The sequence below is a fragment of the Balearica regulorum genome, chromosome 18, assembly GCF_011004875.1.
Source record: "Balearica regulorum gibbericeps isolate bBalReg1 chromosome 18, bBalReg1.pri, whole genome shotgun sequence".
Taxonomy (NCBI): domain Eukaryota; kingdom Metazoa; phylum Chordata; class Aves; order Gruiformes; family Gruidae; genus Balearica; species Balearica regulorum.
In genome coordinates, this window is record NC_046201.1 from 12,833,175 (window position 1) to 12,860,064 (window position 26,890).

At 45.8% G+C, this 26,890-nt stretch overlaps 1 protein-coding gene across 3 annotated transcripts in view; it reads right to left on the reverse strand.

Annotated features, from left to right (window-relative positions):
- Positions 1-310: 310 nt before the first annotated feature.
- Positions 311-26,890, reverse strand: part of DNAH9 (dynein axonemal heavy chain 9) — a 214,267-nt gene continuing 187,687 nt past the window's right edge. For all 3 annotated transcript variants that reach the window (XM_075770400.1, XM_075770399.1, XM_075770401.1), the window contains 7 exons: positions 23,006-23,233; positions 19,077-19,268; positions 18,402-18,593; positions 17,464-17,634; positions 14,783-14,965; positions 6,775-7,164; positions 311-1,164 (listed from right to left, as the gene is read on the reverse strand). In XM_075770400.1, the coding sequence (XP_075626515.1) occupies positions 937-1,164; positions 6,775-7,164; positions 14,783-14,965; positions 17,464-17,634; positions 18,402-18,593; positions 19,077-19,268; positions 23,006-23,233 (1,584 nt within the window). In that variant the 3' untranslated portion in view covers positions 311-936. The remainder of the gene's footprint in view (positions 1,165-6,774; positions 7,165-14,782; positions 14,966-17,463; positions 17,635-18,401; positions 18,594-19,076; positions 19,269-23,005; positions 23,234-26,890) is intronic.

The following is a 26,890-nucleotide window of genomic DNA, read 5'->3' on the forward strand; positions in this document are numbered from 1 at the left end:
CTGCACAGAGAGCACGGCACGGCTCCATTTCCCCAGGCAACCAACCTAACTGCTCGCCTTGCCTAGTTTCCAAGTGCTCAGCTCCGGCAGTCCAGAGCAGTGCTCTGCGTGTCTGGCTCTCTAGGACAACGCACACCCCGGTCACCCCTCTCTGTGCTTCCTGCTCGAGAAACACATAAGTTCCCACCCACCCCATTCATCACTATAAATGCAACTATCCAAACAGCCGCGTCTGTCCCACCTGACCCTGCACGCACTCCACACAGCAAGCAAACGTGTGATACAGGCCTCCAGGCAATTTTTAGACTAGTCCAGGAACAATGATTTTTATTAGTATATTTCTATCATTATGAAATATTCTTCTTAAACAATCCCTATGCTGTATTTTTACTGTTGAATACATTAAGCACATTGGATATTAACACTATTTTCAATGTTTCTAAAATTGACAGGAACATTAGCAAGCAAAAGTTTATATCCAAGGCACCTGCTGATCTCCCAATTTTCAACATTACACAAAGAAACACTTGTGTATAGAAAAGAACAAAGTCTGAAGAATTTCACAGGTCACTGGACTATCTAAGGTTTTTGGAGAAGGCCACTGACTTTAAAACTACTTTGGATCACGAAAGAGAAATCAACATTCAATTCAGATTTGAGCTTAGCACTCTCTGGGTGCAGAAGATCTGGCTGTGGGTTGGGATCTTCCAGTGCTCCAGCGCAGCAGGGTAGGAATTACAGGATACTGATTTACAGCAGCCAAGAATCTGGTCCATGTGTCCCTCTGCACCTCTGTCACCTCCTTGCAGGCTCTATTTAGGCTGTGCCCAGGTCTCAGAGAGATGGAGCTTGGCTTCAATCTCAGGATATTATTTTTTAAATTGTCTGAGAAAGATTTCATTAGGGATTTGCAAATAAGGTGCACTGCTGGTGAGCCTAGATCTGTAGCAGCAATGCCACACCAGCGAGCACCCACTTGGAAGGACTTTCTCTAGTTTTAAGGTTAAAAGTCCACACATAAGTTGGCCCTCTTTGCCGTGTTTTGTATACAGGACATGGGTAATTACTACGGATATCTTGTTTGTCAGCAGGAATGGCTTTGATGAAGATGACAGGCATGGCCGGGGTTAGTTCCTTGAGCCTGGCATCTGTGATTATCCCAGTCTACAAAGGAAAGAAGACAAAGTCTTAGTTAGATTTCCAAGATATCCATCAGCTGTACCCCGATACACATGATCCTCTGCACAGTTTATACAAGTTGGTCTTATTGGGGAAGTGAAAACATCTTTCCTGAGATCAAGGGGGTGGATGGGTCTCTTTGAGGTAGGGAGGATCTGGATCAAACACCTACCCGGTTTCATCAGAAGCCTCCCCCAAGCGTAGCTTATTCCAAGGGTACACATGCCTGCTCTCATCAGATGTTCAAACCCACACACACCTGAGCAGGACTTTGCAGGGGAACTTTGCCATGTTCAGCCACATCATCCTTGTGCGGCTCTTACTCAAAGTTTTGCCAGACCAGAACCACCTCGTGGGAAGCATTGCTTGTGCTAGGACCAATTGTGGACACCCAAACAGGGCTCGGGATGGAGAACAATGCTCACTTGAGAAGAGTCTAAAAGGCACCAAGTGTCTCACCAACACCACCAAAACTTGAGCATGACCTGGCATACACTGGTCTGGGCAATGAATGCATGCAGTGTTTTGTGTGGCCCCAAAAGACACCACAGGCTTGTTTCCTCTCTCACAGGTGCTCACACCAGCAAGGGGCATTCAGAAGGACTGTTCCTGAGGGGATATTATCATTAAACAGCAATTCACATTATCCTCTTCAAAGCAATGATCTCGCTCAGCAGGCTGCCCGACCCAGAAGGATAGTATGCTGCCAGGGCATGAAATCAACGGCTTGTTTCTCTAACTTGGGTCTCTCTGGCGACTTCTGTTTCTCTTTCTGACAATAAAATGCCCTACATATCAATCAATTTCCAGGAAAGCCTGCAAAATTGCTTAATGGAGGCTAGAGAGACCAAATGAAAACAAATATAGAAATGGAAATAAAACTTCTCAGTGCTAAAGAAACTGCCTCTCACTCCAGCTTAGCTTCACATATCATTATTATTTTAAATGCTCTTAGATCAGAGTTGTGGGATGAGATTCAACCTCTCCAATAGTTTATTTAGTTCTGCAAATGAGAGAAGAAAAATAATCCCTCTTGCAACATACCTCGGTTTAATTGTACTAATGCCATCTGTTATACTAACCTATGATAAATCCAACTCTGATTTAGGATTGTATATTTCCAATGTCCAATAATTCTTATAATATCTTGCAAAGAAGCTATTTATCAAGCATTATTATGTGCTCTTTTTAAATACACATCTTTCATTTCTGAGGCTGGATTTTGATCAGATCTCTTTTTTTTTACTGCTGAAAATTCTTCAAATCAAATTTCCAAGATATATTCTACCTATTTCTGGGTTAACAAGAGTTGAAATCTTCCTGAGGTATCTCTGTGGAACATATCATTTTGTTAAGTCTGGGCTGATTTGCATTTGCATTTTTTATCGCTCTCATCATCAGACATTAATGCTACTCTGAAAGCAATTTTCCCTAACTACTGGCACAGCACACCGGGTAAAAAGCCACTGTTCAGTGCTCAGAGAGCTCAGCCCTCAGATCCTAAAGAAGTCTTCACTTCTGCTTGTCCTGGCTTCTCAACAGGCAATGTGAAGTGTGGGCATATTAGACTGCCACATATTGACAGGTCCAAAGACACAAAACAGCTGCCACAAGCCAGGCTGACTAATAGATGGGCCCAAAAACATACACAGTAAGCCAATATCCCCTCCATTCAACTGCATTTTGAGGTGTTTCTAGCACAGGCACACCTGCCCCACAGCTAATTTAGGGTCAGTCAGCTTAAAGACCTTCAGCACAGCTTGGTGGTCTTTCAAGTAGAGTTGCTTCTGTTGGCACGGGAAGGGGGCTGATGATCTGACTAGCAGTGTAGCCAGCAGGGAACATCACTCCAAGGTGGTCCAGAGATTCAACTGGATATGAGGGAATGAGAAAAAGAGCAATCCATGAAGAACACAGTGAAGAAGACCCAATGATGTGCTGTCCAGCAAAGCCAAATGAGAGAGGAATTTTTATCACTGAGTAGTTTAAGAATTGAGATACAGATAGAAAAGGGTTTGCCAAGTTATTAATTTTTCAAAACAACCATAAATAAGAGACTGGCTGTGCACAGGACAATTTGCAAGTGTCCCCTCCATGGCTGCATTGTGAGTTTATCACTGGAGATCTCAGCTTGAGCCACATCCTACTCCCACTCTGGTAGCTCACAAATACATGGGCACTACTGACAGTTGACATCTGCAGAAAAAGGCTTTGTATGATGTCCCAGATCACCTCTCTGGGAAAAATGTTGATCTCTGATGCATGAGATTTGAAGTTCCTAATGCCTCTGCAGAAGAAACTGGGCTCTGCCAGGGCTGCATTGCACGGTGATGTTATTTTCATCTGCATCCACTGCTGGGAGTGTCTCAGATAAAAAACAGTGATGTGCAACTCTTCCCAAAGATATCGAGCTACTTGAACTGTCAAATAAATGTGTCCGTTCCTTGCCACACAGATCTGCCCTTCTAGGCCTCTCTACTGGTTTAAGACTGGTGCTCTACATAGGACTAGCTTTAAAAAGTACACAGAAACCACAGCTGTTGCGGCTTGAAGGAGGCACGGTACCCTCAGTATCGCTCAGCACAGACTGTGCACCTCTTCAAGGACAAGGTGCTGGCCTGTCCACACCTGGCACGTGTGTGCAAAACCCACCTCTGCCCTTGTCCCGTCAAGCTCCAGCGCCCTTGGCGAGTAGCAGGGCACATCCTGGGCATCACACTCTCCACTGCTGGGAGCGAGAAAGCCAGGGATCAGTCGGCAATCTCCCATGGCCTGAGATGAAATGTCTCCTGGTGTCACCAGTTGAATGCTCTCTCACAGACTCCCGCTGACTTTAACGGTGCTACAGCAACAGATCATTTGGACCTCAAATAACCTGTTTGGTTTCATTTCATATAATAGCTGCCTGCTGTTTTGTAATGAATGTTTTACAAATTTAAGGCACCCAAGGGCAAACATAAATGTTTAAATAAATAGAAAAAGGTGAGTAGCAGAACATAGAGGGACTTTTTCCTTTTTGGGAGGCACAATCTAAATGTGAAACATTATTTTAAAAGTGGAGGTGTTCCCCAGAGGAGTTCTTCTAAACATGACCCGCCATTCTTATCAGAGGATTAATTTGGAAGGGGTATACAACCCAAAAGCACTGTACACTCATTTTTAAAATATGGCACCCATTAATATATACTAGTGCTCACTGGATTACAGGTAAAATGAATAGTTTCACTAGGTGGAAATGATATTTCACTGTGAGCAGCAACATATGAAAATACTATTTTCCTTTCTGAAATAAATTGAAGCATGATACCCAGAGATTATGAATGGTTCTATAAATGTAATTGCTCAGTATCTTTCAATCACAAGGAAAATGTAACCAGAAAAATACATTTACCAAAGTCTGGATGGTCTCTGAAAACAAACCTCATATTGCTGAATGCAATCACCTATACAAATTACCTGAGGGAGGCAGAAGGGAGAAGCCATGTGTTTCCCAAAAGATTTCTGGCTTTGCACCACCAAAACTTCTCACTCTTCACTTCCAGTACCACTTGGGGATGGGTAAAACCTAGGCAGAGCTCAGCCATTTGGACCATTTTATTTTCTAATAAAGGTGGTAACGATGTAAAGTAAAACATAACAGCAGCCACTGGAATCTGTTTTTAATGGAGTATTTGATATGCAAGACCAGGAATTTTTTTTTATTTTTTTTTTACTTTCTCTGTACTGTTGTGTCCAGCTGATTTGTATCAGCTTAAAATGTCAGGTTTTGAGAGTAACTGAAATCCAGTGCTCCCGGTAGTAAGAGGCTGTGATCTCCAAGAGCTGCAAGGAGGTTTGTATGGCAACGACACCAAAGGCTTAGACAAGGGAAGAGGCAGGGAACCGTAGGACCAGGGCTTGGGAAATGGACTGGGCTGGTCTCTGTTCTGCTATCAGCAGAGCCAAAACCAGCGAGGCAGGAGATCTGACCTTATACCCACGTGAGATTTTTACCGCAACCTTCTGACAGAGCCTTTGCCAATGTTCCTGACTGCCTGTGGCTTTCCAGACCCAATGCACACGTCAGCCCATTTCCAGAGAGAAAATGGAGCCTTGACCTTCCCAAGGATTTTTGATAAAATGCACCGGATGCCATCAGTCTGTGAGTTCAAAACTTTGCCTAATTTCCTATCCTTTGTGGAAAACTATTTCAGAGAGGGAGCAGAAAAGTAAGTGGAAAGTATTAGATCTGAATTGGAAGGTCAGGCTGGGATATGGTATATAAGAGGCATGGCCTCTCTCCTCATCATCCTGCCACCAAGCCCCACAACAGATGAAGGAGGATCTTCAAGGTTAAGACTCTAAAGGGCTGCCTCTGAAATAAAAGCCTCTTCCTGCAAGGGGGCAAACTTGACACAGATAAGTAAGTTCTGGGTGACCCACTTTGATCAGCCTTCACTCCCTCACAGATCACTGGCGGCAGGAGCATCGCACTGGCTGCCCAGAGTGAGAGCTGCATGAATCACTGCCATTTAACTCCCAGACACAGCACAAATTGGGAGTCATGGTACCACAGGCCAGGCAACTCAGAGGACCAAGCCCAGTGGGGATTTGTCAGCCTAATGGCTCTCACTCTGCAGACTGCACTCTTAACAGCTGACAACTGTCAGAAGGAATGACAGGGACAGTTGTGCTCCTCTGGGATGCTGCGCTGAGAGGTGCGCTGCAAGAGGAGCGCTGACAGCCATACGGGCAGGAAACAGCAAGTACACGTTTCCCTTCAGCTGCGTGGTTGGAGGGTATGGTTCTCACCTTGGCTGCCCTGAGGCTGGCTGTGCTACAACCAAAAGGCATTGGGCCACATCCAGAAGGGGAAAGAGGAAGAGCAAGGGCCACCCCCACTGTCTGTTTGTCCAGGATCAGCCCACCCCCCAAGCTGAGTCATCAGCCTGAGTCCTCCTTGACCGTTCAGGTTAGACTTTTGTGCAAGCTTTATTTGCCACGCTAAAGGGATGGCTAAAGGTTGTGATTAATTTTGGGCCACAAGCTCTATCTAAGCAGATGACATCCTGCAGCACCCAACAGCGGAAGGACAGCAGTCTGGATTTGGCACATCACACGCATTCAGCTCTGGGGACACGTAGGGAGTCACTTTCTCCTCACTGCTGCTAAATAGGTGACAGAGTAATGACAATGCAAAAGTCTGCCATGTCACTTTTGGAGGTAGCAGCGAAATCACAACCATGTGCAGGTGCAGGGACAATATAGCCCTGAGGGGACCCCATGTTTTCTCTCTGTAGTAACACCGTGACCACAGTTTAGTCAATGTACACGGAGGTTGAGATGCACCTTGTAGAACCGAGATGTATCAGTCTAAATTGGCCACTCTGAACTCCCTTCACAGCCATGAAACAAACCAAGGGGTGGTTCATCTGACCACCTTGGATGCCCACTCTAAGAGGCCCATCTTTGACATCTTTCCCATTCCTGAAGAGGCAGCTCAAATTTTAGATGAGCACCAGTCTGGGCTGAAAAGTTGCCCAGAGTACAGTACCAAGCAATAAGGGCAGAACATCCATGGCTTCCCTCTCAACACAAGAGCCTTGGTGAGCTCACCTGTGTATCCCAGCGCGCACCCTCCATGAACAAACCGTGGACATATGCCCCTTCCCGAGGAGGACTGGCAAAGTCTTCTCTGTTCTTTTTTGTCACATCGCACTGCAACGTCATCTTGTCCAAAGGCCACTCATTTTTTCGGGCTGTGGACTGCATGATGGCTGTCAGGAAAGACTGGGGATTGAAGAACCCAGCAAGCCACACTGTAGAGGGTAAGGAAAAGTCTCCCGTCCAGGCCTCCAGCTCCTTGATGCGAGTGAGGAGGTCAGCAAACCACGTGCCCAGGCTGGCTGTGGAAGGGTAAGCCCTCTTTATCCAGGACTCAGGCACCGTGTCCAAGAAGAGGGCATTCTGCAAATTCTCCATGTCACTTGTCATGGTCAGTTCTCCCTGAGTGAGAAAGGGTGTAATTAGCACTGACAACTGTTTAACCTGAACAAAGCCTGCTTGAAAGCAGAGGCTGGGTAAGGAAGTGTGGAAGAGCACACCCCCTCCTCTCCTCCACTTCCCCTCACTCCCCTCCTCTGTTATTACTTTGCAGTGCAAGTCTTTTTTCTTTTTTTTTTTTGACTTCACATGTCTGCAAATGTAATCACAGTTTCTTTCACAGCAGGGAACACACAACAAACTAAAATATGATTCAGCCAAGTGAGATATAGAGAGACGTTTGGCTTTTCCTTTATGCAGCAATTAATTATTTTTAAAGCTTTGAAAGACCTGTATCAGTTTTGTCCAGGCAGGAGAAGAGCTGGAACACCACTGCATGGCCAGAAAGGGCTTCTGCACAGCAACAACAGCAGAGGACAGAGGTCCCCATCTGCCAACCTGTCTTGCTGTCTGGGAACATTTACTGCATGCTGGGAGCTTGGATCCAGGACACTGTGGAAAGACTGCTGAGGTTTGTCCAGCCTTCAGACTACTACCCCCTTACAGTCTTCCACAAGGCTACCAATGATACCCAAAGATGGGTGTGCTGACATTCAGAGGGACCTGGACAGGCTGGAGAATTGAGCTGAGAGGAACCTCATGAAGTTCAACAGAGGGAAATGCTGAATCTTGCACCTGAGGAGGAATAACCCCATGCACCAGTACACGCTGGGGACCAACTGCCTGGAAAGCAATTTCAGAAAAGGACCTGAGAGTCCTGGTGGACAACAAGCTGACCATGGATCAGCAATGAGCCCCTGCAGCAAAGAAGTCCACCAGCGTCCTGGGCTGCATTAGGAGGAGTACTGCCAGCAGGTTAATGGCAGCACTCTGCTAAACACCAGTGGGGCCACATCTGGCATGCTGGGGTTGTTCAGCCTCAAGATTGATATGGTTTAGGGATGGTTTATTTCAATATCTATAAATATCTGATGGTGGGGTGCAAAGAAGATGGAGCCAGACTCTTCGCAGTGATGTCCAGTGACAGGACAAGAGGCAATGGGAACAATTGAAAATACAGGACATTCCACTGACACAGAAGTACAAACTTTTTTACTGTGAGGGTAATTGAACACTGGAACAGGTTACCCAGAGAGGTAACCATCCTTGGAAATTTTCAAAACCCAGCAGGGCATGGTCCTGAGCAACCTGCTCTATCTGACCCTGCTTTGAGCACGGAGTTGGACTAGAAGATCTCCAGAACAACTGATGTGTGATTCTGTGACACTCCAGCCAAGCAGTCTGCAAAGACAAAAACTTGCAAATGCAGACTCAACTTCTACAGGCACGTAATGCTCTTCAGAATTTAAATCTTTGCATGCCCCATGCTGAGCTAGAGGGGTACAACACACCATAGCAGTTTGGAGACTTATAGTTAATGTTGATCACTGATTTCCATTATAAATACTTACATTTGTCTCCTTATCATTTTGCTAAAGATTTATCTGACTTACAGTTTCTCTTTGCCTCAGGCTGAGTGTTTCTGGAAAGATTAACTGAAATCAGTTGAGCCGTTGCTGAGAATGAGGGCGAGGGAATTGGGTCAGTCTATTCACATTAAAAAATTCCAACTGTTCTTTCAGAGGACTTCAGTGCCTCCAGCCATGAGGTCAGCAGAGGTGCCCTTTACTGGGGCCACAAAAATCTATGAAGCTTTAGCAAAAGCTGAAATCCGCTTAAAGCAACCCCAACACACGGTCAGCAAGGCTTCTCAGAGTCCGGCAGGTAAAACTCTTTGCAGTTTATTCCTATGCTGACCATGCCCCACAGAGCTCTGATCTGCAGATCACACTGACAGGCTACAGCAGGACAAGATCACAGCTGGACACCCAACCAGACCATGGGAGAGCAATAACGAGTGCCCTTGCTGATGGCCCACACTGCCTCCGGCACTAACCAGTGGGAGCAGGCTCAGTGCTGAGTGATCAAGACTTGTGCAAACGAGCACGCTGGCGCTCCTGGGTTAGCAAGCATTTTCTCCAAGGAAGTACACTGCAAAGACACCAGACTCCCAAGCTTGGAAGAGAACTTGTCATCGGACAGGGAAAGCTCTGACCTAACCACGCTGTTGCAAATGCCACCTTCAGAGCTGCCGGATGACAGCTAAGACAAAGGTTTTGAATGCACATCTACCACACACACTGTGTCTTATCAAAGGGAGGAAGAGTGTCAGCTGAATCCAGGCACTGGAAATGTCCACTTTAGCACTTCTGGCTTTTTAGCAGCACTTATCTTTCTCATTTTTAATTTATTTTTTTTTTAACCCTGTAAAAGTTTCTAAACATCCACTATAGAATTCACTTTGGCAAGAAGCAAGCGTAGTACTTCAAGGGGATGTGTCTCCCGAGCACCCACCAACTCAAATCAGAGCTGAGAGCACTTTTGTACTGCCCCCGTGCCTGGAAGCCACTGCAGCCCTGGGAGCCCCCTTCAGAGCTGCTCCCCAGAGATCTGTGGTTTCCCACGCAGAAATCCCCTCCCTGGGAAGTGGTCATCTCTCAACAGGATGGACTAGTTCAAGGCATTATTAAATCTCTGCTGCAAAGATGACTTGTTAAAAGTAGTAAGCATTTAAAGGAAGCAAGCATCTGAACCCGTGGAGAACAGGTTTCTCACGGACAGAGAAAATCACATGTACAAAGGTTTTAAGATCTTTTTTTGTTTTAACAGTCTTGAAGCTAAAAGCGACAAATAGGGTTAAATGAAAAGGTGGAAGGATTATTTGGAATTAGTCCTAGAACATGAGGAACAACTGTAACCACCTTTCAAAATACACATCACTTTCTGTCATTTCATGTGAGCAGAGGCCAGGTAAGTCTCTGCCAGTAAATCATCTCATTATTTCTATTCAATGGTTTTACATTTGTAGGGAATCTCAAAATGATGGGTTACCTTTTAAAAGATCTTCAAAATCCTGGGTAATTCCAAGCACAAGGGTCAAACACAAATTAAAGATTTCTCATTTTGGTATTTGCCATGAAGTGACAAAGAAATACAAACGCAGTGCATGCCCCGTGCATTTCCTCTTAGGCACCTGAGCTCTTTCACATTATCTAAACACACTTTAAGACAATTTACTGACCCACAATTAAAGCTCACACAACAGAAAAGCATGGCCATGTCTAATCAGAGGGTCTGGTAATGAGTTTCACAAGGCTGTCAAAATGATTTGACCTCATCAGGGGGCAGCTGCCACGGCTTTGTTATTTACGAACTTCTGTTGGCACGTGAACTCTGATGCATCATTGTGGTTCCTTCTTCATTCATACTACATGGGTCATCACCTCCCATCCTTGGACAACTTAGACCCTGAGAGAACATGCTCAAGAGGCTGGTCTCTGGCCAAAGCCATGGCAAGACCATACAGGGAAAAAAAAAGTCTGAGGGGAAAAGTACTGCATTGGTCATAGTGGGACAGAGAACCACAGGGTCTTCTAATAGCGACAGCCAGAACTATTTTGCACACCTGGAAAGGTTTTAAAGTGGGTAAAAATATTGCAAGATGTGTGCAAGCAGTCAAATTGATTTAAAGACATAACCGTCATGATCATATATCCTGTCTAGTTTTATTTTCAGGAAACAAATGAATTAGCAAATGTAATTCTCAGGAAGGCTTAAGAAAAGCAATTTTTAAAGACTGCGCACTCAAGCGTACTTGCTGGAATCTCCTGTGAGGGTTCAAAGCATCTATAGCAGCTATCTCATATAGTTGTCCAAACACAATCATGCATAAATTTGCATTTCAGATGCTGAATACTAAAGTGCATCCAAAATGATTCAAGTTACTTTTTTTTTTCCAAAATGCTGGGAGTAATTTTCATTAAAGACATCCTTGAAAGAAATCCTAATCAGCCTGCAGACATTCCCTCAAGATGAGCAGACTATTGTCATAAATTGTTTTCTCAGTTAAGGTTATTTTCACTTGATACAGTGAAATACCCAACTAGCCTTACAAAATTTGTTCTTACTTTATTCTTTTATAATATTGTTGTGGTTTAACCCAGCCGGCAGCTGAAACGACCGCATAGCCGTTCGCCCACTCTTCCCCCACAGCGGGATGGGGGAGAGAATAGAAAAGAAAAAAAGGTAAAACTCGTGGGTTGAGATAAAGACAGTTTAATAGGACAGAAAAGGAAGATGATGATGATGATGATGATAATAGAATATACAAAACAAGTGATGAACAGCACAATTGTTCACCATCTGAAGCTGATACTCAGCTAGTTCCTGAGCTGCACCACCTCCCGGCCAACCCCCCAGCTATATACGGAGCATGATGTCATATGGTATCGAATATCTCTTTGGTCATTTTGGGACAGCTGTCCTGGCTGTGTCCCCTCCCAGCTTCTTGGTCCCCCGCCCACCTTCTCATTGGTGGAGCAGTATGAGAAGCTGGAAAGTCCTCGACTGCTTGGCAACAACTAAAATACTAGTGTGTTATCAACATTATTCTCATACTAAATCCCAAACACAGAACTATACCAGCTGGTAGGAAGAAAATTAACTCTATCCCTGCCAAAACCAGGACAAATATATATAATCCTCATTTTGGAGGCCTATCCTTCACTGAAGTTGCAAAACAGAAAATCTACTTGCAAAATTTACACTGGGTACAACATTAAGATGCAAATGTTTCAGCCCAGCCTCTGGTCTCACCTAAGTCATCAAAGTGCTTTGAAATGCAACATGCCAGTTAGTTTTGATGGCTACCAGTCTATTCCAATTTCTCTTCCTCTTAATGGGATGTCTCCTATTTTTGGACCAAACAATCACTTTCCGCTACACAGACACAATGAATTATTCAAAAATTCAAATTAGGCATGACATTTCCAAATCGCCTTCTTTTAGCAGATAGTCAGTTAAAAACAATAAGACTTGCTTCCTCTGTGTTTTATTTATTCTCTTCTGAGATCTGTAGTTCCTGTTATGTAAACTCTCCTCCTCTCAGTGTTGTCAGTAAAGATCCCCAATCCCAAAGATTAACATGCATTAACAGCTCACAGAGGAGCTGCTCTCAGAAGGAACAATTAAAGAATGATTTCTCTCCCAAACTGAGTGTGAGACCTAGCTGTCAAGTCAGGGCAGCAGCACTGCCTACAGAAAGAGCCATCAGCAGGGTCAAGCATCCCCTGGCCGTTATGTGGTACCCAGGGCAGGGGAAGGGCCAGTTGGGGGATGCTGAGCAGCAGTGTGGGTCATGCATGACGTCTAACTCAGCTCTGCAGGGACCCACATGCAACCTTTGCTTGCAGGCACGGAAGAGTTGCCCACTGGTGGTATCTCAGACCCTTCAAATTTGTCTTTTCAGCATACACAAGATGACGAAATGCTAACACAAATAGATACTGCTACTCATCTGCCCTTCAGTAGTCCTTAAGTCCTGGCCCTGTGGTGCCTCTCAGTCACATCATAGGTGCTAAGGCTGTTGGGACCAACCTATGCAGCAATGCATAGGTGCCTTTTCTGCAGATACCATCTCACTTCCCTGCCACAATTTGTGGCAGGGTTTGGGGGAGAAATTTGCACCCTCTATTATTGCCTGATTTCTGTGCTTTATTTTGTCTGTGGTTTATTTAAACCCATGCATCCACTCATTCTCCCTACCAATATTAAACAGCTTATTCTTCTCCACATTAAATCTAGTTGCTACACATTGTCCCAGTTACAATTATATCTTGTTTGGTGCTCCAGGACTGAAATATTAGATCACTTCTATTTACCTGTCTCAGGAAACAGAATTTTCAATTCCACTGCCTTATGTTAGAAAATAAAGGAAATCTGTTTATAATAATTGACTACATAAATATCAGCCTATTTTAAAATGGATTGTACATACTGGGCCACCACGAAGTGTATATGGTATGTCTCTCTCTTTAATCAAGACAATAAGCATCTAGCAGTGAACGCAATGCAGAAATGTCTGAGCTAGCGTGGACCCAAGCTGCTGGGTTCACAGTGTACAGCACATCGCAGCTGGGATTTACAAGCAGCCGAGTCCTATCCCTGTGGAGCTGCAGCTACCTAAAATCCCAGAGCCAACCCTAGCACCTCTGCGTGCACGCTGCAGATACGTCCTTTGAAGATCTCTCTTCAAAACTGCCCTCGGGAGAGGGTTGGGAATGTCACTCAGTCTCAAGACAGGTCGTCCTCGCTCACCTGTCAGTTCCTTCTACTAATGCGGTCACACAAAGTAGTTTCAGTTCCTTTAAGTGCAATGGTTCCCATGCTATGCAAAGTACTTTTGTGAGCTGAGCATTTTGGTGAAATGGGATGGCAACCTGTCATTCAGGAAACGATGGAGCAGGGAATGCCCAGCAACTGATATCCTTAATTGCTGCCTCACACCATGAAATCATCCAGGGAGCAGCTTGTGTTGATGATGCAACCTGTTCTAGTGGAGGGTGTCCCTGCCTTTGGCAGGTGGGTTGGAACTAGATGACCTTTGAGGTCCCTTCCAACCCAAACCATTCTATGACCCTATGCAGGGAAGGCATCAGGCATCGGGGCAGCATAGAAGCCACCATCTTTGTTCTGCAAGCTCCAGGCAGGGTTCCTTTGCTACACTTCGGCCTTTCCAAGGGATGTACAGCACTTGGCTATGGTGAAGAGTTTTCTGGGATGACAAGGTGAAGGGGAAATGTTGCTACAGGGCACCAGGGCTGGCGAGGCAGGTTCTGACTTACTTGCAGTGCAGTCTGATCTATGCTGGTTTATCCCATAATGGGCAGTAAGTGGCCTTTTATATTTTGTCCCACCAACTGCCTGGGAGGAGATTCAGCAGATTACTTCCCCTACCAGTGGATGCAGCCACAAAGCACAGCCCTCTTGCACATCCTGCTGAACACAGATATTTGCGTCCTACCCGGCACATCCTGCCAGTCCCAGAGCTCCTCACTATTCTCCATCCGCAATGGCCAAAGCCACCACCCAGAGGGACACAGATATCACCTTCCTGGAGCAAAGCCCAGTTTCTTACGAGGGTGGAGAAGCAGCTGTGGGTGGAGTAATCATAGATAGTGTCTCCACAGGGAAGGTCTGGTCCTGACCCTCCTCCATTAGCAAATGACTCATACCCAGCAAGGAGAGTCATCTCTCTTCCAAAACTCTTGAGTTTTTAGGCTTTTTCCCTTATAGCTCTGGACGTTTTGTGTCCTTACACATGACCAATCTTTTCTTTGATTTCAGCTCAGCTTGTGCCTTTCATGACACTTTGTTACAAGTTCCCCACAGTACCTGAGCATTTTGTAAAAAGGTGTGATTTTTTTGGCTTACCTTTAAGTAGGCCACATCTCAGTTTCTGAGTGACCTGTTGTTGCTGTGCTGCAGTATCGGGTGGACAGAAGTGCCTGGTCTCTGGTCCCAAAAGCAGTCATTGCTATGTGTATCTTTAACCTCTCGCAGTGCCTCAGCTCATGGACAATGTGCTATTGGAAATCCATCTGCGAACCCTTCCCCGTGGAGTCAAGTTGGTTTTGCAGCTAGCAGTGCTGAATGCACAGTGTGACCCCTTTTATTCCCTGAGCACCTTTTCCATTCATCAAGATTTTACGATGCTCCAGTCACAAGCATCCAGAGCTCCTACCTTCAGCCCCAGATCCAGTTCCTTGAGAGAGCGCTTTATTTCACTGGTGAGGATGTTCATGCGCTCACATTCCTGGAAGGCAACCACAACGTATGGCGTCCTCTCCTCCACCTTTGCCATCAGTTCTGCGATGTTAAACTCATCCATCAATTTCTCTAACATCTCTTCCAGAAGAGCTTTCACCTGTTTGGTGAAAGGGTGGAAGGAAAGAGAGAGGGATGTCATGAGTGACCCACTGGGCTTCCTCAGCTGACAGCTGCCTGAATGCGGCACGAAAACTACATCTGCCAGCTAGTGTCTCTGAAAACAATGAGTGTCGGCTGCGCTGGGCATGGCACCTTTCAAAGAGCTTGCCCCATCCTATTAAAATTCAAATGCTTACAAAAGTTAATGTCAGATGAGAAGCTTTCAAAACGATGGTTTAAAACTGTCACTATGACATGTAGCAGTCTCCTTTCTTCTCAAGTCTTAAGCCTGTATTCTTACTTCTCCTAAGGTCGGATTCAATGCAAGAAGATGGATGGGGCTATAGCCTCAGCTGAGCCTCAGGACAACTAAGCTTATGAGCTGTTTTTCTGTGGTATATTGATAGAGAGAGGTGATTATATAAAATTGAATTTTAAACTGAATTTGGCATTCTGAACCATGGAAGAAAAGCATAATCAAACAAAATTATCTTCTGGTCAATATTACAGCTGGATTTGAAACAGTGCTTTGTATCTCTAAATACTAAACAGGGAAATCTCCACTGCAACAGGATATTTCTAGTGTCTAAAAAATAAATAAAACAGACAAAAACTTTTCTGATTGACAATGAAGCATGCAGACCCTAATCTTCATGGGATCAGCTGTATCTCTCAGGTTTACATGGACCATTGGGCTACTTGGTATGGAAGACTCTTACACAATGCTTTGCTTTACTTCTGAGCTGGAAACTTAGCAAGACTTGGGGATTTTTCAGGAACACATAACGCAGAGTTACAACTCTGAGATCTAATGTACAAAACCTGGCGTGCGGGTGCCAGTGACAGAGGCAGCCCAGGGTAATTTTATTGCCATGCCCACTGACATTCATATTTTGGACTGTACTCTAATTTCTTCCCATTACTGTTCTTCCAAACCCTCCACACTCCTATCAGACGTTACAAAGAGGTGATGATGTGTAGGCTGCTATTGCAACCAGCTAGGTGGCTAAAATTAAAGCTCAGCTGGAAAAGCTCTTCAGCTGCACCTCAAGTGCAGTATAGAAATATCCTCTGATTTGAAATTCCCCTGCAAATCCCTTTGGCTCTGATTTTTTTCACAACAATTACAGCTCATTTTCTGTAATGTGGCCTCAGAAACCCGTGGGAGTAACTGGACTTGTCAGAGCCTCAGGAAAATGACAGGCTCACAGTTTCCCTGCAAACTCCCTAAAACCACCTCAGCCAAACCACGAGTTGGAAATCCTCAAATGGAGGAGCTGAGAGAGAACTCTTAACTCATTCAAGGACCAAGTGAAAGGGATACAGCCAGTGCCAATAGCTCAGATAATGAGAGAGATCACCTCCAGAAGAAAATTGGCTGTGGGAGCATCCCCCCAGGCAAAATGCCGTGCAGTGGGGGAGCACTCAGGTTGCTTTCAGGCAGTTTTTTTTCTTAGACACATCACAAAAGCCATGAGGACTCCTATGCTCCTGTGACGGTCTTCTTGACTGTCGCCAGGAGTTTGCAGAGTAGCGATGCCATGTGATATCACGGCTGGATCACTCGCTATTAATTTTGCTTCTCCGGCCAAGGAGCTTAATTGTATTTCAATAGTAACAGAACCAGGAGGGGAGAAGAGATAGTCATGTTTGCTATCTTTGAGCATCTCCTTTGCCAGCTCTGGATTATTCCCCTCACCTCAAATTCCAGTATGAACTGAATATGGAACATGCCCAGCACTTCTAAGAGCCCCTTAGGCAAAGCCAGTAAGTTGCCCAGCTCCACACCAAAGGAAGCATGTGTGAAACCAAAGACTTCATGTAAGCTTTCTATTAGCCATTTATTAATTCAAAAAGCTTGAAACACAGAGCTGGGACCTTAAGACTGCAGAAATAAAAACCTGAGCAAGTGTTGGCTGGTTTCAGATCCTGTTATGAATGCTCGGGCCAGATTTTAATGAGCTGTGAGTTTTGAGAGGAAGGGCTGGGATCAGCCTGGTACACAGGCATAGCAAAGGAGTTCAGCTGGAAATAAGGAATTACAAGGCCCCTGGGAGCCTGGGAGCTGGGTGGGACCTGGTGGCAGCAGTAAGAGGTGGGCTGAGCTCTGGGTGGCACACTGTACCTGGCAGACAGTGTGCTCAGCAAGCCCATTCGTATGCCAGTCACAGCGTGGTGCACAGGGACCGGTGGCTCAGAGACAGTGGAGGCCACAGAAGGTTTATTTGCAACGTCTTCACAGGATGATAATGAAGGCACTGCAGTTCAGGGGGTAATTAAAAGCCACTGTCCTATTACTGACAATACTCCAGTTACATCCCACCATGGTGATGTGCTGCATAATATGAGGCTAGTGGTTTTAGACACTGGCTTTGTATCCAGCAAAGCCAGATCACATTATAATAAGCAGTTGTGAGACAAACCTGAGCTAGACAGGACTACTTAGGAATGAGATAGGTATCAAAATTCATCACCACTTTCCTCTACCACTCTCACCATTTCTTCCCTGGTCACCACTCCTCCTTCACCCATGCTGGTGTCCCGGGGCTGCATCTCCAACACAACGCGGAAGAGCTTCTCTGAGGTCTGGGTAAGGAAGCCAATCTCAGCGTTGGGATGGAGGCCATACAGATAAGGAGACTCCGGAGGCAAGGCATCGTCTATGTACTGTACCGAGAAATTCAGGTTCAGGTTAGATACAGGGTCCAGGGCACTTTGCCTGCAGAGTTCATGGCACTGGAATTATCACTCACCCAAGTAAGCCGCAGCTGATATAACTCTGCCTGCGGCTGAAACTCTGGTGAACTGATGGGAGAAAAGAATGTATGATTGTTTACAGAACTGCTTCTACTCCTGCTGTGAAAATTTAGGAATTGCTAAAGTTTGGCTTGGCTACATATCTCAGGCCTGGACCTTCTCTAGCAATTATCCGCTGTGCATTTCAGCATCAATATCCTGAAATCTCTTGTGGGAATTTAGCTTCCAGTAGTTAAGTTTTATGAACAAAACCAGCCTAATATGCCTATCTCTGCTACCGTATTTGTGTACAAAGAACCGATGAGATCAGTAAGTAAATCCACAAGACCAGTGTTTCTCATCGAAACTGATGATAAAAGGAACTTGAAAGGGCCATTTTAGCAAACAGTATGTGGATTTAATTTTCCAGGAGCCCCGCTCAAGTCTCAAGAACCAATACAGTTGTTCTATTCATGCATGAACAGAATGAGCCCATGATGAAGTAGCAAATTACCATTAGACTTGGTTCATCCAAGGGAATGCTGAAACATCTACAGAAACAGAATGTAATGGGAAATAACAGGAGGTGTGTTGAAGCACTGCAGTTCTATTCACTGCCTCCTAAGAAAGATTATACGGCAGTTATGGAAGACATTACATTTATGTGTATAAATAATGCCAGAAAACAAAAAGCTTACCTGATGATAGCCATTATAGTCCATGTTCCCTGGGAGGGGGAATCCTGGAGCAAGGAGAAGTTCTCCTTCCAGCATTTCTGGCTTAATAAATTCTTCCAAATAGGTTTTGCAAAGCCGCCTGTCCCAGTCGTCTGTAATGTGACCTCCGTACATAATCTCACCAAAGAGGTAGCGTAAATCATCATATGGGACCTGAAGAATGAACCAAGAGGGCATGAAGGAGTTCAGACAGCCGGAGCTCCACCAGCCGTGTGGCTGAGCTGCAGGCTACAGCACTAAGCACTGATCTGCACAGTGAGTGCTTCCACTTCACTATTTCAGTTTTCTAAGGAAACAAACATTAGGTAGTAGTTAAATCCTGCCCAAGCAGGATAGATTTCATGCAGTTTCCCACTGAAATGCAAATTTATTCTAAGCTCTGTTAAACCAAAGACCACTATGTATTTTCAATGAATAAAGACCACAGGCACTATTCGCTATGATCTGTAAGCTGCTACAGACGTGAGTGGCACTGAACCTTCCCATCTCACCGCAAAGGTGTATCGAACTGCAAAGTTACAAAACCAAAGAGACCAAGGAAATGGCATTTAAGAAGACTTTCCAGGAGTTTCAGCACAAGCCAGTTCATCACTGGTGGTTAAAAGCCACCAAACAGCCCACCTTTGATTTACGCACCTTTGAGCTGGCCTCCAGGTAATTGTACAGCACATTCACAGAGATGGTGAGGTCTCCAGTGTTAAAGGGGTAGGAACGGTTCCAGCCTTGGGGGCCAAACTTGCGCCTTTCTGCCACCACGGCATGGAAATAGCAGAGGGCAAAGAGGATGCTCTTGAACTCATTCTCCCGGGTGCACATCTCCAGGGTATCCTGCAACACAGGCAGAGTGGCAGGGCTGTGTAATCGCTCAGTCTCAGCGATTCTCAGGGCCTCTCATACACACCAGACTTTGGACAGGGGTGCACTGATTTGCCCAGTCAGCTCATTTCGGCATAATCTACACATTCACTAATTTTCTCAGTTAGTGGCTTTGCATTGCAAATTTATTGGCAAATTCTGATGCATATTTTCTGAATTAATAGTTTCTTTTCCAACTCAAAGTGGCTTTGCACAGGAACACATACTGACAGCCAAGAAGAGAAGGACATGTGCACCCACCCAATGCCCCATCACCTGCACGTGCCCCACATCCCACACCAGAGAGGTGGACAGAGGCATCACACAGGGCAAGCGTGCCAGCAGTGGGACTGGGACCGCGGCCCTAAGCAAGGCTCCTGCTGAGGAGGACTGTACCTGGAAGGACTAAAGTCCTGAGTACAAAAGCTCTCCTTGGGGCAGCGTTTCTTTGAGCTCCAGGGCTGAAGCAGCAGGGAGTTATCCCAGAATGGCTGTGCTCCCACTGCTCTGACCCTCTGCACAAAGCCAGCCCGGCCGTGTGCTGCAGCAGCGTACTCGCTGGTGGCACGACCTTGCGCAGCACACCAAAGCACGGATGTGAGAAACTGCTACAAATCCAAGCAGGAAAGTTCAAATGCTTGCAAAAAAAAAAAATAATCTAATGCAGCCCTTTAAAGCCAGCACAGCAACAGGCGCTTCCTTTGCCCACTTCCAGGTGACGTGTAAAGTTTGAATATCTACAAATGAATCAGCAGAATTGTGATGTCAGAGGTGGAGGGGTGAGAGCCTGAGTCATTTAATCAATGAAAATGAACAAAGGGAACCGGTCTCCAAAGAACTCTGTGCTGGGAGTGACGTCTCAGCAGGCGGGCACCAAGGCGAAGCCTGGGCAGCCACGACCGTTCCCAGCAGGGACAGCATCTGTTTACGGGGAGCAGAGCAGCAGAAGGGCCGAAGGGCTGGAGCTGTGTGCATGGCATCAGGATGAAGCTCAGCTCTCATGGGGAAGATGAACTCCCTTTCTGTGGCTGAAGCCAGGCGGAGGCTTGCACAGCTCTGGCCTTTGCTCTGCGTTGGCACGAGCAGAGCGGCAGGGCAGCGGATCCCCTGCCCCATGGCCGGAACCTGATGGGATCTCCCACAGCCAACAGTACAGATCTCCCCAGATCTGGGAGATGATCGTGTTGGGAAGGGCTTCCTTGCACCTTCACCCATGTCTCTGCAAAGCCTCCCTGGGAACAGCACATCCAGGGTATGGTGGCTGTGATCTGCACAGCTGAGCAAGCGGCTGGGTAAGGAGGGAGTAGCTACACCAGCCCCTCCATTCTCCCTATCCAGGGACAGCCCTTTTAAGTCCACTATGCTATGTGACAGACTACAAAGGGCGCCTGTGTGACTTCCCTTCATTATGTCTAAAAAAAATACAATGCTAGACCTCTAATCAGCTGGGTATCATAACGGAGCTCAGGGTCTGTGCTGAAAAGAGAGAATCCATTACTCTGAAGTGTGCAAGACGTTAACTAACTGCATAAAAGAATAAAGAACATCCCAAACACTGTTTTCCCCTTGATGAGACAGCACTCTAAGCTCCCTTCATTATCACGAACCTGATGAAAAACTGGTTCAAATATGTGTTGAGCACCTTTCTCATTTTTGAAAATCCCTGGACTTCAAGGGGAGCTTGCCTGAATGCACACTGAGTAAGAATCCAGCTCAGTCTCATTGGCTTCTCTATTTAGTTGTGCATTTTCCTTCAGCTACAAAGCAGAACAATATTCCCCACATAGAATAATGGGCCTTCTTTGTAGCTTTCAGCTGAAAGCTAAATTTGAACATCCATTCTGTATAAAGCAGGGAAATGAGGTGTAAAGGGGCCCCACCCACTCGCTTCAGGATTTCTGATAAGAGACATTTTATAATACTCCAGCAATTTAGAAAATGCTAATTACTATCTGATTGAATTGAGCAGAGGCAGGATGAAAATGTTATTTGGGGTGGAGGTTCTCCCCTCCCTTGCTCTCCAGGACGTTTTGTGGAGTTCAGGATGATGAATGACAGTAGATAAAAATGGAATAATCTTCCCTGACTACTCGCATTAATCCTTGTGTGGTGCCTCCCTGCCTCACCTGCTCAGCAGCGTTAGCTCCTGCACTTCAGATTCCCTCCAGACCAACATCTAAATGCAAACCCAGGTGTGAGCTGCCCCCATTTCTCTGCCCCACGGACCAGTGCCTGGGGTCCACAATAGGCTGGGGTTGCTCCTGCCTGGTCCCAAACGACAAGAGGCTGTATGGAGAGGAAAGCAAGCAATCCTGCTCGCCCTGCGTGTTCCCGGCACAGTCATCAGCAGAGTGGAGAGGCCATAGTACCTTCAGCACCAGCGATCAAAAAAGGCAGTCTGAGGGTTGACAGTACCTTCAGGCCCTTCTGGTTGCTCTAGGTTTAACGGCTGGGGTCTTGCTGTGCGAGCTCAGCGTGCCGAGGCAACGGCGATGTGTGAGTGAAGTACCGAGCACTCAGGGCAGCAGAACGCAACGGCCTGTGTCGCTAGGAAAGGTATCGTCATAAACGCAAGCAGTTAGCCCTTAGCCTTTTGTGCCATGCGGACAACGGGGTCAGCAGCAGCACGGCTGCCGCCAGCAGCGAGAAACAGCAGGCTCCAGCGTGCCTCCAACAGGCTGTTCCTGGGGGAGCCACCACGCTCCATCCGTGCCCCGCTGCTCTCGGCAGCCTCCTGCCCTGCGGTGCCTGGAGCTGCCGAGGGAGGCCACAAAGCAGGCTCGTTTGATCACTGTGTTATGACGACTCTAACATTGATCCGTACCCTCTGCGGCACCAAGAAAAGAGTATTTCCCGTCATTTCCACACGCTTCACTTTTCTGTCGCCTGCCCTGGAGACTCGGCCGCAGTTCCAGCAACAAAGAGCTGCTGTACCAGGAGCACGTGTATGTGGTCACCATGCAATAAAAGCAACAAACAACCTGCCATCGGCTATTCTTCTTGTGGGCCAGCAATTCTCAAGATGGCCTACTTTACCCTCGCCTGGCAAAGCAAGTCCTCCCTGCAGGGACATTTCAGCTCTAGCTTGCAACACTTGTGATGTCAGCAAGCTTTTGAGCTGAATGGCCTTTGGGCACACACCACCAAGTCCCCCCACGCTGCTCTGAAGAGTGGTGTGGGATGTGACCGTAACAGCAGCTCTGAACCTCTAACCCTGGTTTAACAGAAGGGCAAAAAGCAAGATGTAACCTGCCCGCCTCTCCACGTCTTGGGGTATTAGATGTAATATGTCGCTTGCCAGCCCAAGAAGGAGTGACGCAGACACAGAAATCAAGTTGAGACATGACAGAAGTCTCCCAAATGCTGCATTCAGAAGTTTGAATCTGGAACAAAATAGCCTTTCTAAGGATCATACATTGGTGAGAAAATGATTAAAGTGGGCAGAAGTCTGGCATCCTGTGACCTTCTGCAAGGAAGAGGCCGTTCAAGTCCTCTTGGGAAAATCAGTGCTTGGAAAGAGATGTGTGCCCAGCCGCTGGAGAAGAGAGGAGGGGGTTGCTGGATCCAGAGAATGCACAATGCAAAGGGACTCGCACGTCTGCTGCCCGCAAGGGGCAATGCCCACACACGTCATGCTGTACATGGGGCTCCAGCAGCCCCGAGCTGACCCACCGGCCAGTCCAGCAGCGCGAACCCCACTGTGCTCCTACCTGGTTGAAATTGTCGAGGGCTTTGTGCAGGTTTGCATGCATCCCGGTCGGGGCCTCATTGGTGATTTTGATGGAGTTCTCCAGGATGCCCTGGGGAATGATGTGGCTGTCAGGGGAGGGTGCTGGCTCCGCGCTGATGAAGACACGGAAATCCCGGTGGCTGCCCTCGCTGTGCTGCTCCAGTTTCTTCTCCAGAGAACTCAGCCACTTGGCCACCAGGTGGATGTTCTGGCAGGGACAAAGGGCACAAGGATTCATCAGTCCCCCCCAATTACACTCGCGCTGAGCAGGCACCGAATCCATGACACGAACAGACGGCACCTGCCAAGGCTACGCTCTGCGAGTTGGTACTTGCCCCAGTAGTCCCTGTGTGTAATTCACAGCCCCAAACATTCTGTCACATCACACACACTTTTAGATTCAAAATAATCGATATAAATCACCAGCAATGACGGGAGCCATTATTGGGTTGTTTGGGTTCTCGGTGACGATCTTCTCCTTCTTGTTACAGTAATGTATGACTGATGAAGTGGAGTTATTTCCCCTGATCTACCAAGCTCAAATGAAAATGTTTGCTCTTTTTTAACAGAATAACAGAGGACTGTCAATATTAGTTACTGGGAAAAAAGGTCAAACAGGTGGTTTTACAAAGACCTTTAACAGAAAAACATAGAAATATTTTATTCATGCAACTAATTAGACATATTTGTCAGAAAATTAAGCAGTATTATGCTTAATTTTTAGCTAGAGTCCTATGCAGTGTTGTAGTTTCCAGGCAAGAAAACAGCTTATTTTTTATATTAGGAATGGGGCAGGTCACACAGAGCAGGGATTTGTGGGCTGAAAAGTACCCTCATTTTAAAGTTAGGTGTGTAATCCAACCTGACTGTGTAACAGGCTCTCTGGAAGGTGATTTATCCCATCCAAAGACAGGAAAAGGAACTTGCTAAACTTAAATTAAAAGCAGCCACCAAAAAGACAAACTGCTTGGAAATTACATAAAGGAACCATATTAGAGGCTTAGAATAAATATATATCACCTATAAAAAAGGACCAGAAAGGAGCTCTCATGGTTAAATAGCAGAGCAATCAAGAGTAAAATGACATTATTCAGAAAATGGAAATTGTGTTCAATTGAGAAAAAGAGAAAACAGCACAAAATCCAAGCATGGTAAGGCCAAAAACTGTTTTAAGAAGCAATATTCTGAAAACCATAAAAACTAATAATAAAGCCTTTTCCAGAAACCAGAAACCTACCAGACAGCTATAAAACTAAAAGATGATCAAGGTGTACAGGGAGCGCCCAAGAAAGGCAAGGCCATCACAAACCAGCTCATTTTTGCAGGAATATTCACTGCAGAGCTTGGGGAGAGTCTCGCTGCTCCAGCCTGTGTTACATGGTGGTATCACTCACACGCTGAGGCTGGAGACACCTCTGGAGATCATCCATCCAACATTCCTGCTCAAAGCAGGATCAGCTAGAGCAGGTTGGTAACTGTGTCCAGTTGGGTTTTGGATATCTCCAAGGCTGGAGCCTCCACAACAAGTCTGGGCAATCTGTGCCAGTGTTCAACCACTCTCACAGTAAAAATATAAATAAAATAAAATAAAATAAAATAAAATAAAATAAAATAAAATAAAATAAAATAAAATAAAATATTTAAGGGAAATCCGTATTTCAATTTGTGCCCTTTGCCTCTTGCACTTTCACTGGGCATCACTATGAAGAACCTGGCTCCATCTTCTGTACTCCCCCTGCCATGAGGTATTTAAACTCACCGATAAACCCCTCTGAGCCATCGCTTTTTGAGGTTAAATAATCCCAGCTCTCTCATACAACAGATGCTCCAATCCCTTAATCATTGGAAAGACTCTTAAAATGAAGCAGCAGATGAAGAGTTTTTTGGAAAAATTGATAAACTAATAATAACAATTTACTAGGACCAGATGGTATCCGCCCTAAAGAAACTCTGATATGGAAGTACTGCATTACTCCTTGGTATGCACTAGGCAACCTGGCAGGGGCTCTAATAAACCATGAATTAACACACAAACAGTAGGAGTTATAGAAAACCAGGAATCTAAAATTTCCAACCCAATTTAGATAGCTAAGAGGGGGATACCCAAATCTGAGCTTGTCACCACAAACCCCTTTTCCAGTTGCTAGGAAGATGAGCCCCAGCAGGCAGCTCACTGCAACGGTTTCAGGCATCAGCCTGGATGATGAGGAGTTGCTTCCATGGGGCCAGTGCTTGGGTTTTCATCAGTATCAGCTATTTATCTTTCGGTTATTAATACCTGCAGTGTTACTGCAGATAAGAGGGAAGGTCTCATTGGCCACCAACTGGTTAAGGCACAGGATACAGGGGGGTGGGAAGCTACAGATGGAGTTTGAGCTGATCACCATATTCAAAAAACACCTGAAAGAGCAAATGATTAGCGAGCTGACAAAAGTAGTCATAAGACAAAGTAATTTCAAGTACTGAAAATAAAATGTGGTGGTAAAAAACTGCAAAAGTATGTCATCATTCTAAGTGACTGGCAATGATATGGCAGAAGAAATTCAGTGTTGATAGATGCAGAGTAATGCACACAGAAAAACAACCCTAGCTATAGATATAAACAATGATGGGTTCAGAATTAGCTATTACCACTCAGGGAAGAGATCTTGGAGTCCTCACGGTTATTTCCTGCAAATAACAGTTCAATGCTTAACAATGTGAAAGCAATCAAATGTCAGCAAAGGAACAGAGAATAAAACTGCAAACATTATTATGCCACTCCATAAATCCATGATGGACCTTCATCTTGAAAACAATACCCAGTTCTCACTTCTCTATCACCAAAAGGATATAGCTTCCAGACAAGGAGACACTAAATTGATATGGACTTGCCAATTTGGAGAGAGAGGAGATCGGGGTGGAGGGGGTGGGTGAAGAACAAGAATGAGGGATGAATAGAGTGGACTGAGTGTTAAAAAAGAGTAAGTGGAAGTACATTTTGATATGACGTATAACTAAACTGTGAATTTATTGTCTTGGGGTTTTGTGGAAGTTGAGAGAATCACAGAATTAAGCTGAGCTTAGATCAGAGAGAAACATACCTGCACTTGTCCATACCCCCTTTCCCTCAGAGTCTGGATGTGCCTTCTCACGGGCAGGGAGCTGGGCTGGCAGCACTGTGGTGTGCCCCAGTACGGTGCCTTTGTAGGAGCATCGAGGGAGCTCCCTCATAAGAACACAGAAACCCTCTTCTGGCTTTTCTGTTGGAGGTTTCAGGTGCTTCTCGTGAGCTACTTATGGAGAAATCCTAGCCAGGACTGGAGAAGAAGATGAACAGTTGGAGAAAAGGAAAAGCTGAGGTCCTTTAGGCATGGGTTGCGACAGAGCGGTGGCTGCTGTCACAGACTATTAGCAGAACTTGCAAACGCTGGAGGGATGGATCAGCACTCAGAGATGGACCAAGAAGCGGGAAGGACCAGGTGGCGATACATCTCTCCGGAGGAGCTGGGGTGCCTCGGGAGAGAAGAGACTAAAAACTCGATCACATCCAGAAACAGCCCCCTTTGCCCATCAGTGACTGTGCTTGCACACTGCCATGTCCTCACCAAGTCCTGGGTGCAAAAATCAGTGTCCCCTCTCACTTTTGTAGAGGAATCCTGCTCAGGATCGGTATGTTTACGTTTAGTATCTCAACTATACTTTTTTTTTGCCCTATTTATATATATGTAGTTATCATGGTGAAGGCTGACTTCTGGATTCCTAATAGTGGCAGCAGTGTATGTAGATCTGAGTCTTGGCTCTGCAAGCAGCTGGACTAGCAGGCATGCTTACCTCCTTCAGGGAGTAACTCCCCTCTCAAGCCTCACAAAGCAAGAGCTCTGGT